A 15,052-nucleotide genomic window follows, 5' to 3' on the forward strand; every position below is an offset into this window, starting at 1 on the left:
ATGAGGAAAAACCTTTTCACCCAGAGAGTTGTGAATCTGTGGAATTCTCTGCCACATAAGGCAGTGCAGGCCAATTCGCTGGATGTTTTCAAGAGAGAATTAGATTTAGCTCTTAGGGCTAAAGGAATCAAGGGATATGGGGAGAAAGCAGGAACGGGGTACTGATTTTAGATGATTTTAGATGATCACCCATGATCATATTAAATGCCTGTGCTGGCTCAAAGGGCCGAATGGCCTACTCCTGCACTGATTTTTCTATGTTTCTATGTTCTATGTTTAACCCTTTTAATCTGATCTCATCCTATCACAGATATTCCCTTTGTCACAAACATTCTTCGCCACCTTGTCTACACCTTAAAATTACATTTTATTCACTCTTTCCCAGTTCTGATAAATGGTCTCTGATCTGAAATGTTAATCTTTCCATAGATACTGCCTGAACTGCCGATTGTTTCCTGCATTTTCTGTCTTTTTTTAAATGTCAGATTTCCAGAATCTATATTGATTTGATTCATAATTTTTCTGCTTTTCAGTTCTATCGTCTGAATATAAACCATATAACTATATACCAATTACAGCACGGAAACAGGCCATCTCGGCCCTTCTAGTCCGTGCCGAACACTTACTCTGACCTAATCCCATCTATCTGCACTCAGACCATAACCCTCCATTCCTTTCCCGTCCATATACCTATCCAATTTATTTTTAAATGCTAAAATCGAACCTGACTCCACCACTCCATTCCACACAGCTACCACTCTCTGAGTAAAGATGTTCCCCCTAATGTTATTCCTAAACTTTTGTCCCTTAATTCTCAAATCATGTCCTCTTGTTTGAACCTTCCCTACTCTCAATGGAAAAAGCTTCTCCACGTCAACTCTGTCTATCACTCTCATAATTTTAAAGACCTCTATCACGTCCCCCCTTAACCTTCTGCGCTCCAAAGAATAAAGACCTATCTTGTTCAACCTTTCTCTGTAACTTAGGTGCTGAAACCCAGGCAACATAAACAGTGCTTGGTTTGCTTTCTTTTAAATCGACGTAATAATCTTTGGGTACCAATATACCCAACTACACCTATGATCCTTTCCTATTTGTATTCCTGTCTCAAATACTTCCTCTGACAATTTGTTCCGTATACCTACAATCCTCAGTAAGTAAAAGTTACCCCTCAGTTTCACAGCAAATCTTTTCACTCTCACCTTAGACCTATGCCCACTAACTCGATTCCCCTACCCTGGAAAAAGACTGTGCTTTCACCTTATCTTTTCACTTCATGACTTTATACACCTCTATAAAATCACCTCTTAGCCTTCTGCGCTCCAAGGAATAAAGACCTAGCTTGCCCAACCTCTCCCTGCACCTCCAACCCTCAAGTCCTAGCAACATCTCGTAAACTGGAAGATTTTGAGGAGACAGCATTGGTAATATCTCAACTGTGGCATCACATTGAGTTCTAGGTATTATAGATCTGAGTCACCGAGAAATTAATAGAATGCTTGCAGGTTGTGGAACCAGTTATAAGGAGGGATTGGAGAAGCCCGGATTGCTCTCTCTATGGCAGTGATGGTTATGAAGGGAACTAATAGGGTTGTTCAAAATTATCAAGGGCTTGGTAGAGAAGCTATTTCCACTGAAAATCAGTTAACCAGAGAAGAGAGTTGAAATTAACTGGGAAAAAATGGTTGTTGTGGATAGTTCCTGCATGGTTGGAAGCCATTTGGCCCATCAAATCTGCATCAGCTCTCTGTAGGGCAAATCCTGTTTGACGTACTGCCCACCTTATCCTCATAGCCCTACAAATTCTTTCCATCTAGACATTTATCCAGCTCTATTTTCGATTCCAATTGAATCTGGCTCCTCTATGCTCTGCAGCAATGCATGCTCGACCTTACCCAGTAACTCTGTGGAAACGAAAAGCACATTTTCATTCTTGTTTTGATTCTTTTGGCAACCATATCATCCTGTTGCCTGATTCTTGATTCCTCTGCAAATGGGAACCATTTTTTCTTTGTCTACTCTATGTAACCCGTGTCTGATCTCCAGCAACCTTCTCTGTTCCGGGAAGAGTAAGCCCACATTCTCCAGTCCACCCACAGGACTAAAGCTTATCTTCCCTTGATTGATTTCAGTACATTTCTTCTGCACCCTCCCTCATGCCTTTACGTTTTCTTTGAAAAGTGGCAGCCAGAACAGGACCACGATATTTTGTTACTTACAAAGGGTAGCAGTTACTTACAAAGGTAGGTTCGATTTTATCATTTAAAAATAAATTAGATAGGTATATGGACGGGAAAGGAATGGAGGGTTATGGTCTGACTGCAGGTAGATGGGACTAGGGGAGAATAAGTGTTCGGCACGGACTAGAAGGGTCGAGTTGGCCTGTTTCCGTACTGTAATTGTTATATGGTTTATATGGTTATAATGCCCTGAGGAAAAATACTAAGGGATGAGAAACAAACTGGATCATACTTGCAAAGATTTAGCAGAGGCAAAATATGCGAAATGGCCTTTTTCCGTGCTTAATTTCATGCAATAAAGGGATCATTTTTGAGAAGGCACCATATTTTGTCTAAAGTTTTGTCTGAGAATACAAAACTAGCACTTTCTGAAGCAGCATTTCACACCTCGAAAAACAACATTCACAGGAACAGTTCATTCTTGTGCTGATTATATTTTTAGGGGCCAGACAATCCTATCACATTCATGTTGCGACAAAATAATAATCCCAAGGGAGGCCAGCTGAAACGACATCATCTCTTTACTTACCAGTACTTCTGTTTATCTGTGAATCCAGCCTGGTGTTAGAATGATCCACCCGTTTGGTGCTGTAAAAAAAGACATAAGCAATAATGCAAATCTTGAATTTCCTGGTGGATATGTTGTCACATTGAGCACCAGGAATGAAGATCAAGTGTACTGAGGTGGGCCTGGACCAGTAATCATGAGGACCAGTGTGCAGAGAAATCCAGGAGTGTCCATTGACCTGTTTTGCTTCCTTCTCCATGGATGTTGCTTGACCTGCTGGGTATTTCTGACCTTTTCTCATTTTTATGGTTGAATGGCCCATTTTAAAAGTCACATGCATTTTTGTTACTGATTCTTTTTCCATGTTTATAATTGAATCTCTATACTATTAAAAGTCTCATTGTGTATGTATGTACACGTGTGTGTGTCGTCTGAGTCTTTCTACCTTCGTCAAAACGCCACACACTAGTGCAGAAATGTTCACACATTATTAATCACATTAACCCCGTCGACAAAATAAACTGCTTCACTTCACATTACGTTATATTTCACAAGTTACAGCATTTAAAAAAAATTGAAAACTAACTTTTTAAACGGCAAACCTTCAACCCGCTTCGGGTGACGTCATAAAGGGGAAGTGGGCGACTACCAGCTTCAAGTGACGTTAGGGGGAGGGCCGCATTTAAATTAACGTTCCGCTTTTTCCGACCCGGACTTCTACCCGCGACCCCCCCGGCTGGGGTTTCTTGCGGCCATCAAAGAGGCATCAAGACCACGGCGGTGAAGGAGACATCGAGACCGCAATGAGGACTCGCAACGATGGGGCCACGGCGACAGAGACGCCTCGCGATTGTGGGGCCACAGCGGCGGTAGGGGAAAGGAGAGGGAAAGAGAGGTGAAAGAAGGGAGGAGAGGGGAAACATCCTGGGGAGGCCAGGAGGGAGAGTGGGGGGGATTGAGGGAGAGGAGGGGGTAGGAAGGGTCTAAACTCCCTCTCTCGCCCCTTCCCACTCTACTCCCTCCCTATCTACCCTCACACCCACCATCTCTACCCCCTCCCCCGCAACTCCCCTCCCTCTCCTTCTCTACCCTCCATCCCCCCCCACTCTAGCCCCCTCCCTCTCCCCCAAACCCCTCTCTCTACCCCCTCCCTTTCTGCCCCTCTCCCTCTTTAGCCCCATCCCTCTCTACTACCCCTCTCCCTCTCTACACTCCTCCCCATCGCCCTTCCTCTCTACCCCCCTCCCTCTCTAGGGATTGAAGAGGGAGGGTGAAGAGGAGGTGGTAGGAGTGCTGGCGGATGAGGAGAAATGAGCCATGCCTGCGCAGTTGGGGGCTATGCATGAGTGGTGGAATATTGTGTTGGGGGAACCGGTTGCATTGGGGGAACGGGTGAGTGGTGGAATATTGCGTTGGGGGAGCAGACCCAACGGGTCTGCACCTGGTCTAGTTCCCTATATGAAGCTACACACTATTACTGGCAAAGGAGTACAATTGCAGTGTACTGGAATTACATAAGTAATTTTCAATGTAATTTTTCAAACTGTTCAGAAATGTATTAAAAAGGACACAGTGCTATAACACACTCCTTAGTTGCCTGCATAAAAATTTATAGATTTTGGAGTGATATTTTCGAAATATTTACAAAATTATTCAAGATAAGAATGGAACCTAATACTGAAATGATTATATTTGGAGTAATGGAAGATGGGAATAAATTGAACACATCTCAAAATTTATTTTTTAACTATGGTTTAATAATAGCAAAAAAATTAATACTTAAATTTTGGAAAAATAAATCAATACCAACGCTTAAAATGTGGATTGCAAGTATGTTGGACACCGCACATCTTGAGGAAATGCAATTCCTCCTAATGGATAAATCAGACCAATTCATAACGAGTTGGTCTCCATTTGTCGTCTTTTTGGAATCATATGGTGCAACACAATTGTAAAAACTAACTGTTTCAGGACTGGACGAGGGTTGGTCAAGATTATAAACAATGAGCTTACCTTTTTTTAAATTTTTTAAAAAATTTTTATGTCTTATTCTCTTTTTTCTATTTTCTTTTTCTCAACTTTCTTCACTCATTCGTCTTTTTTCTTTTTCTTCACACACTATATATCTCACGCTTTTCTATCCTTTACTATCTAATTTATTTTTCTTATTCTAATCTTTCTTTAATATTTTTAAAAAAATAAGAAGTTGTACATAAAATGTATTATGAAAATATATATTAGGCACTTTGGTGCCATATGATTGTACTTACTTCTAATAAAATTATTTTTTTTTTTTTAAAAGAAGAAAAAAAAAAGGACACAGTGCTCAAGCAACTCAGCATGACGGGCAGAATCTCAAGAGAACATGGATAGGTGATATTTTGGGTGGAGGCCCTTCTTCAAGAATGTATTTGCAGATGTGGGTTTGTTAATAGATCCAAGGTATTCTGTTAAACAGAACAGACATTCCAAATTGTCTTCAACAATTTAACATATCCTACTTTTCAAATGGTCATTGCTGCACAGATAGTTTCTTACTGCAATCTTTCCTATTTGCACTAGAGTTGATGTTTACTTGCTGTTGTACAACATGCACATCGTGTGATGTACATGAAGATTGTTCCTTCGGATGGAGCAGGTCTAGGCAGCAAGGGTTGAGAGACCATCAGACAACAATCAATCTCAATATTTGACCATCCGCAATAAATCTCACATTTTTCATGAATTCTACAGATGCGTATACCTGCAACAAGGACCGGAGAACAGCAGACAGGTGTGGAACCCAAGATATTATTCAGCTTTAGTTCCACTGTCACTATAAGTGTCTGGTCACTTATCAAAGCACCATCTGAGGAATGAACTCAGGGGTCGTACTTTCTCATGTCATGGACTGGAAATTTTATAAAGCAATTATTTTATTAAACAACAGGTTTTCTCATCCACTGCACAAAAGATGAAACAATATTTGAATCACGTTTTCAAAGTCATTTTGAGATTTTAATTTATTTTAGCCAGTCAAATTCTGCGAAACTATGCCCTCCAATGTCCACTGCCAAGCTCATTGTTCTTAACTCCAGCTACAGACTTGAACAGAGAGAACTGGGTGAGAGGTAATGTTTCATGAATAGTGCTGTGGGCTTTTTGAAGTTACGACATCAACGTGACAAGTAAGGTCACTTCCCAACTTGGCGCAAGCAACATGACTGTCAGCAGCAAACACAGCTCACTTACTTGTAATTCTTTTCCCAGAACTTCACCGGCCTGACATAGGATGTAATAAAAATGGCGCTGCCAAGGAATGGAGCAAGAGGAGTGGAAAAGAGTGAAGACACGAGGGCTTGGACGAACAGCATAGCCGAATCTGAAACCGTGCAGTTAAGGAACTGATTTAATGGTTCCTATGAAAGTGATGCAGATATAACAGCACAAATAAACAAATTTAACGATCAGAGCAGTGGTGACTTGGCACAGAGTTGTTTATATACTCTGGCCGCATGTGAAAACTTGCAACCAAATTCAAAGCAGAGGTGCCTTTGACGGTGAACTCACTACAGTCTTTACCGTAAGCTCGCTGGTCCACTCTACCAAGTTCTCACCCTTGTTTGGAGTAAAAACCTCTGGGTTCAAACTCCTTCATAAAATTGTGAGCAGGAATAATTAGTGGCAATACAAAGGAAATGCAACATTGTTGGAGGAGACCTTAAATCAAGGACTACCATTGCTCTCACATAGATGCAAACAAGAACATTCCAAAGATGAACAGGATACTATCTCTTGGTGCATTGACTAATAGTTATCTTGAAACCAATATCGCTATCAGCAGTTCAACAAGTGAGAGACAACAATGCTCAAACTAGCTGCCATGTTTCTAGAATGGTAACTGCAGTCGGTAATTACTTTGTGCTAATCTGGTAATGAGGAATCAGTTTACAAATTGTGGAAAACGCTACATAAATGCAAGACCGTCTCTTTCTTTTAATCATTCCATTTTCCTGATTGTCACAGCTGGGCACAGCCAAGGATTGACCATTTGCCACTTCCTCTTTAACATATTCATGGGATCCTTTGTTGATATTATACAAGAACACATGTATTACAAACACACAATTAACAACCTGCTTTAACTTGCGATCATGCACTTGAATCCTCCACTGACTGATTTCCCATCATGCAGACTTGGCAACGTGCAATTGCTTTCAGTTAGGAACAGCTATTCCCACTTACTACACCACTCCCTTAGTGCTGGCAGTGTAGAATGTACTGAGGCAGGGACAGACATGGACAAAGTTGCAAAGGTGGATGTAGGCAATCAAGTAAAATTGGACAAAGACTGTCCATTTCCACCTCCACCACTTCACCAAACTCTATCTCTGCTTCAGTAAACCCCCACTGAATCTCACATTCCTGCCTTTGTTACCTTTGCTGACCATTCCAACTTGTTCCTTCCTCTCTACCATCTACCACTCTTCATAAACTGTTTATCTAATCCTCTCCTATCAGTTCCATGTGTGACATCCTCCATCCCCATGGCTATGAATCCAAGGCTTAATGTTTTTAGATTAATCTTCGCTTCATCAATTTGCAGAAACTAATCACGTCCTTTGTAAACCATTCATGCTTGGCTTACCAGTCCTGATATAAATACTGCGCAGTTGTGAGCCCTGCGGACTCTCTTCTGGATGGCATTCTAATTTGTGAGACAGTTGTTACATTGTGGAATGTGCAGCGCTATTTGCTGTTGCTAAAATGGGGCGACATCCCTTTAAGGCAATTGGTAAACAGAGTTTTGAAGCTTTCAGTGTTTGTCGGAGAAAGTACTTATGGCCACAGTTGATAATCTCACAGTGGTTTAAGAACAAAATTATCCCTGTGGCACATCTGCAGTGTGACTACAGATTTAACACTGGATTGGGAATAATGTCATTGTGTAAGCAGACACCTCATTTAGTTGTCAGCATGAGTTAGGTCAACTGAAACCCAAAGAAAACCAATTGAAATCAATTAAAGTTCCTTTTTAGAAAGAAATAATTTACATTTATGTCATTTGGTGGCACATCACCTTGCAATGCTCCCATGCCCTAAAGCCATGTTATTGTGGTGTGGGGACTGCATTGAACAGCTTTGTTTCACACGCAGAGCAAGATCCCATAAACACGATGACCAGGTATCTTGTTGTGTTAGTTACGTGAGGTAATACGCAAGATTTTCTTTCTCCTTTCCAAATAATGTTGCTGGGATACGGTGGGCTGTGGGTCATCAGTTAAATGTTTCAAGTGAAACAATGCACCCATAATGGGTTTTTTTTTACTCCCTTTGGCCCCTTTTGTCATCCTTTTTATCCCTAGCCTTTGTCCACTCATCTGTCAATCAAAATGCCCATTCCCCCCTCACTTCTATCCATCTTTGTTCCTGCCCCCACATCTTTTCCATGCTTCCCCCTCACTAAATTTAGTCTGAAGAGTCCATCCATGTTCTCCAGAGATGTTGCCTCACCCGCTGAGCTACTCCAGTATTTTCTGTTCTACAAAAGCTATTGCCCCGTTCAGTATCAGTGCTCCAACAATATGAAGCTCTGTCAATAGCTTTGGCAGTACATTGTTCCCCAATACCCTCTCCTCAACAGTCAGGCTTCCTCCAGACTGCCCCGTCATCCTGGATTACATCACACAACCCTCGACTGGAATTTGAGCCTAGAACATGTTTGCTCAAAAGAAAGACTCGTACTCATTCAGTAAAATCTTAGCTTTTGCATTACATCTTTGGGTAAAGAGTTCTCTTCAAAACCAGGAAACGTTGTAAATGGAATCAATTCCTTGAGGTGAATGGATTGTCAGAGAGGTAGCACCTTAAGAGCGCTACATGGCTGTAGGACATATGATAGTACTGTTACACTGTCAGAGGGACTGGACCATAACCACTGGCAGATTCTTTAATGTCATTAAGTACCACATCTCAGACTGACACATAAAAGGACACAAAGTGCTGGAGTAATTCAATGGGTCAGGCAGCAGGACTGGAGAACATGGATGGGTGACGTTTCAGGTTGGGGCCATTCTTCAAATTGAGAGCTGTTCATTACAGTGACAAATATCCAAAGCACTGCTTTGAACCTGTATATCTGGGTTATTTCCCTTGCAATCTTAGCTCTTCAGACTAGATTTTAAAGGATACGAGGCACGGCAAAGGGCTGTGCAAAAGCATGAAAGGCTGAACCCCACGCAATCTGCCAAGGAGCAGTGTAAGTCAAAACAAATTGCAGTTTGTGTAGTAAGTCCCACAGCTGCACAAGAGAAGAAAGATTTTTTGTTAAAATAGTGTGACAATCACCGAAAACCAACATCGTTCAGAACAAAACTAGTTTTAAACCCATTGCAACATCCTGTAATAGGTATTCTGTTCCCTGGAACAACATTAAAAATACAATGAGAAAGTGCAGATCAAACCTATTGCCACTTATTAAATGGCAGCAAAAACTCACAATTGAAAGAATCAGATAGGTGGTTAACTTTTAAGAAATTGCAGAGTTGTGGATGTACCTCAACCCATCACATAGACCAGCCTTCCACCATCATCTTCATCGACACCAAAGCAGCCTACATAACCAAGGACCTTAGTCACCACGGTCATTTATTTTCCTGTCAGGCAAAAGCTTGAAAGCACATATCACCAGACTGAGGAACAGCTTCTCACCTGCTGTTATCAGATTACTGAATGGTCCTCCGTGAAGTTAAGGTGTTGTCCTGATCTTCCAACCTACCTCAATGCAGACCTCTGACATTTTTCTTTGTATATAATGCTATAATGATGTTATTCTGCACTCTGGTATGTTTCTCCTTGCACCAACTCTTGTCCTTGTGTATGACTTGATTGTGCTCATGGATGGTATGATTTGCCTGGATAGCATGCAACAAAACTTTTCATTGTATCTTGGCATATGTGACCAGTGGCGGACCGGGTCTAAAAATATTGGTTGCCAGGAGACAAAGGGGGCCCACTTCATCAGGGGCCCACTTGATATAGGGGGCCCACTTTATCAGGGGCCCACTTGCCATCGGGCAAGCTTCACCCTGGCCAGTCCGCCACTGTATGTGACAATAATAAACCAATTAGTGCAGCAGATAAGACTGTCCAGCCTTTGTGCAATTCCCATGATACAAGTTATACAAGTTGTTTTTAGTTGAAACACTTGCATGTTACGTCACAGCAATGCAGCTTACAAATAAACATTTGCTTTGCTTGAACTTTGTTTTTATGGTGGCTTTTTACATGCTAATTTTTAATCGCCTGAGTATATTTATTTTCAAATCTGGTAACACTGCAACTTTAAAAATTCTAAACTAACTTTTCACTTCTTAGGAGGGCCTTGGGTTTGCCATTCGCCTTTCTGTAGGTTCTGAAATGACTGATGAGGTCAATGTGAGAACCGCAGATACTTCCACAGATAGGGAAGAGACGCCTGACGGGGAGGATGGGTGGTTTATGATGTAATTCCTTTCACCATTTACACTGCGCTTCTGTGCGCTCCTAGTGCCTTGACTCAAATTCTCAATAATTCTCCTCCACTTTGAGCAGTCAGTGACTAAGGACTCCCAGGGGCAGATGGGGATGCTGCATTTCACTATATCCTTGAATCTTCTTCTCTGCTCTCATGATAATCTTATTCCACGTTGGAACGTAGAATAAAATGTATCAGTAATCTGATGCCAGGCAAGCGAATGGCATGTTCTGCACAACAGAGACTATTGAATGTAAGCAGGACTTCAATGCTGGGCATGTTTGCATGTGAGAGGATGCTGATCCAGGTTTTATCCTTCAGTGCATTTGGAGGATTCTACTGAGACAGTGTGGTTCCTCTACAATGATTTAAGGTCCCTGATGTAGAATATTCATATCTCAGAAGTGCACAAGAGGCTGGAGATCACGGCTTTGAGGTCTTTACTTTTAAAACACCTTTTCCCTTATGGTTAAAGGGGCATCCCAGTGTTTTGAATGTGGTGGTGAATGTTGCTATTGGTGTGGATTTAATCTAATTGCACAGTGGACATCATCTTTTCTCGTACAATTACCAAGAGGGATGTAGGGAATACCATCAACCATTTTGGCTTCAGTACAGCCTTTGATTCCATCAACTGGAAAGGACTGTGGAGCACACTTCAAATTCAGTTATCCAAAGGAACTAATCTTCCTCTTATATTCACTTTGACAAGCACCCCATGATCATATATTTATATTTCAACATTTCCTTACAACACAGGCGGCTATTTGACCCAAGCATTGTTTGCCAGCTCACAGAGCACATGCTCATCCATTTCCCCCAATTGTCCAGTCACCCATTGACAACTAGTTTTAGAATTGTGAGTAGCGCATGGGGCGGCACAGTGGTGCAGCGGTAGAGCTGCTGCCTTACAACGCCAGAGTCCCAGGTTCGATCATAACTACGGGTGCTGTCTGTTTTAGTTTGCATGACCTCCCTGTGACCACGTGGATTATCTCCATTTTCCTCCCACACTCCAAAGATGTGCAGGTTTGTAGGTTAATTGGCTTCTGTAAATTGTCCCTAGTGTGTAGGATAGAATTAGTGGACGGGTGATCGCTGGTCAGTGTGGACTCAGTGGGCCAAAAGGCCTGTTTCCATGCTGTATCTCTAAACTAAACTAAACTAAACTAAACTAAACTAAACTAAACTAAACATCAACCCAACATACCTTTAGGTGGTGGGACGAATCTGAAGTTCCCAGGAGAAACTCATATGGTCAAAAGGAGAAACTGCAAATTTCAATTTCAATGCGCTGGTGGATTGCTTGGATGAGCAACCTCCATTGGTAATGTCCAAATGTATTGGTATCAACTCATACAGTTAGTTTGGCAATTAAACCAGGGCCTCCATTATGAATTCAGTTAGCATAACCCTGGTCTGTTTTCTCCTGAGCTTAAAACAACTATGCAAAAATTATTTCTGGGCAGAGCCAGGTTGGCAATCCAAATTCCCTATGACAATCACATGTGAAAAAAGTTACAATTATCCAGTCAGAACCAGATACTGATAATTTAGCTATGTACCTCTAGACACAAAATGCTAACAATCTTTTTTAGATTCACAGACAACATTAAACCAATAATAGATTCCTTGTCTAAAATCGAACAGTTTATGTGTCTGACAGCATTAGTTTATTGAAATGTTTTGATAATGAATTTAAGATATTCATCGCTTTAGATAATAACAAATAACAATACAAATTTACTCAAGTCAATGGTGGGCAGCCCAAACGATCAGAACGTGGACTTGTTAGGGTTTGAAGATAAGCTAACTCTCCATTCATCGTTTAAACCATCGTGGACAACTTGTACAGGAGCAACCAACCTTCCTTCAAGGTTGTATAAAAGTCTATGGGGTGGGCCACAAAGAAGCATCTGGTGGCTAGAGAGAGGATATAGGCTGTAGGTTGGATAATATAGGTTTAGAAGAGTGGGCGGTGATCAAAGTTAGTTTATTAAACTAACAAGAGGACAGATCGAGGCAAACTATTTCGCTTGGTGGGTGATCTCCCTTGGTGGGTGATCCCATTTTACGACAAACACAATCTTAAAATCAGAGACTGGTCACTGAGGGCTAAAGCAGTTTCTCAATAAAAAACAAATGGAAACGTTGAACTTTCACTGCTAGAAGTGATGGATGCTGACAATTTCAAGCAAAAGGATTGATATAATCATTTTTTGGATTAATGAATATGGAGGATGGATAGATACATGGACTAATATGTAGATCAGCCATGTCCAACTGAATGGAGCAGGCTAGATTTCAGTGGCTGTTTACCAGTTGCAACTATCTGGGTCATCTTGGGAATGCATATAAATGTAAAATTGCTCAGGGATGTTAAAATCTTGGCTGACCCACATACATTCTATTCTAACGGCTCCTGTCACCAGGAAACAATTATGCAGCTTTTGCATAATTTTTGTCTGCATTTTTTAGTTTCACACAAATACAACATACATCTCTGCCCCAGCATTTTCACAGTTTTTGATAGAAAGCGAGGATTGAAAGGAAAGCAGTCATTTTAATCCTAATTATTGTAAAGAAGGTGTCGTTATTTATCAAGGGAAGATTTTTTTTCTCTGCTACAGATTCATTAATAAATAATAATAATAATAATAATAACTTTATTTGTTAAGCACCTTAAAAACAACCAAAGCTGACCAAAGTGCTGTACAGAAAAAAGAAAACAAGCAAGACATCATAAAACAGGCAGAACAACAGAACATACAACTAACACGAGGCGCATAAATTACATACAAAAATCCAAACAATAAATTAAAAAACATAAAACACAAGTACAAACAACGCAGCAAAACCAAGCAAATAAAGTTAATAAACAATTCGACACCTCACTGGTCTACAAAGGCCATGGAGAATAGATATGTCTTCAGGAGTGATTTAAAAACAGCTAGAGAAGGGGCCTGTTTAACGTGCAGAGGCAATTCATTCCACAATCTCGGAGCCGACACAGCAAAGGCACGGTCCCCTCTGAGCTTCCGCTTAGTCTTTGGCTCAATCAGGAGCAGCTGATCATCTGACCTGAGAGAGCGGGAGGGCGAATAAGGGTGAAGAAGCTCAGATAGGTAGGACGGGGCAAGACCACTTAGGGATTTAAAAGTAAATAAAATAATTTTAAAACGAATCCTATACTGAATAGGCAGCCAGTGGAGAGAGGCCAAAAGGTGAGAAACATGATCATGCTTTCGTGTGCCTGTCAAGAGACGAACAGCTGCATTCTGTACCATCTGGAGACGGGCGATGGAGGACCGACTAACCCCCAGATACAGTGCATTGCAGTAATCCAGCCGGGTGGTAACAAAGGCATGGATTACCGTCTCAAAGTGCTTCCTTGACAAAATCGGCTTTATTTTTGCCAGCTGCCTCAGATGGAAAAAACCAGATTTAACAACAGCCCTTACCTGACAGTCAAATCTAAGCTCAGGGTCCACTTTAATCCCCAGGTTCGTGATGTTAGGTTTGAGATATGCAGACAAAGAGCCTAGATCAACAGGGGGGGCCCCAGAGGTGCCACCAAAGATCATTACCTCTGTCTTGTCATCATTAAATTTTAAAAAGTTCAGTGACATCCAGGCCTTTATGTCACTGAGACACTCAAGCAAGAGGCCGACAGAGTGTACACCCCCCTTTCCCAGAGGCACGTAAAGCTGACTGTCATCAGCATAAAAGTGGAATGAAATCCCGTGCTTCCTAAGGATGGAACCGAGTGGGAGCAAATAGAGTGAAAAGAGGAGAGGGCCAAGAACTGAGCCCTGTGGGACCCCACACGACAGAGGAGCAGAGGAGGATACAGAGTCCCCAAGGCTGACACAAAAAGTTCGATCAGCCAAGTACGACCTGAACCACTCCAGTGCTATGCCCCTGATACCCACCCACTGCTCCAAACGGGAGATCAAAATTTCATGATCCACTGTGTCAAAGGCAGCTGACAAATCTAAAAGCACGAGGACAACACAGTCACCTTGATCAGTAGCCAAAAAAATATCATTAAAAACCCTCAAAAGGGCCGATTCTGTGCTGTGCCGGGACTTAAAACCGGACTGGAAAACCTCCAAAACGTCATGTTCCTCCAAAAAGGCCATCAATTGCCTGTGCACGATCCTCTCTAGGACTTTTGATAAAAAAGGCAGTTTGGAGATAGGCCTGAAATTCCCAAGAACTGCAGGGTCAAGAGCAGGTTTCTTAATCAGGGGTTGTACTACTGCATGTTTAAAAAAATGTACAATAATAAATATTAAAATGTACCTAATCAATTGCATTTAGACCAATCAATTCTTTCTTATTCCATTGCCTTGTACCTCTGCCTTGTCCAAACATTCCAAGGTCAAGCACTTTTGAAGTTACTGGTGTAATGTACATAAAACCCAGCAGTTAATTAGTACATGGTAAAATCCCAGAAACAGCATCTTGATAATAATCCGTCAATCTGTTTTTTTGATTGTGGAATCAACTGGGGCATAAATTGAAGACAATGAACATCTTGCTCATCTCAAAGCACTATGCGAGAGGGCATCAATGACAATTAATTGCAAAAGGCAAGAATCAAAGCAATTAAGTTTTTTGATTTTTACTTACAAGAGAATCAAACCAAATTTAATTGACAACAATGACAGACAGACCCATAATTTAATAGACTCATCCTTTTTCTCCAGGGATGCTTCCTGACCCCCTGAGTTGCTCCAACACTTGGTGTTTATCTTTAATTGACAACTTCAAGGCCATGTGGTGGTCTGTCCTGAAGGCCAAATG

At 41.4% G+C, this 15,052-nt stretch overlaps 1 protein-coding gene across 1 annotated transcript in view; it reads right to left on the reverse strand.

Annotated features, from left to right (window-relative positions):
• The window catches only part of LOC129697010 (pecanex-like protein 1), a 215,937-nt gene that overhangs the window by 64,014 nt on the left and 136,871 nt on the right, over positions 1–15,052 (reverse strand). Inside the window, 3 exon segments of the mRNA XM_055635197.1 lie at positions 2,770–2,828; positions 5,980–6,109; positions 8,920–9,028. Of these exon segments, the coding sequence (XP_055491172.1) occupies positions 2,770–2,828; positions 5,980–6,109; positions 8,920–9,028 (298 nt within the window).

This window comes from Leucoraja erinacea, chromosome 5, assembly GCF_028641065.1.
Source record: "Leucoraja erinacea ecotype New England chromosome 5, Leri_hhj_1, whole genome shotgun sequence".
Lineage (NCBI taxonomy): Eukaryota > Metazoa > Chordata > Chondrichthyes > Rajiformes > Rajidae > Leucoraja > Leucoraja erinaceus.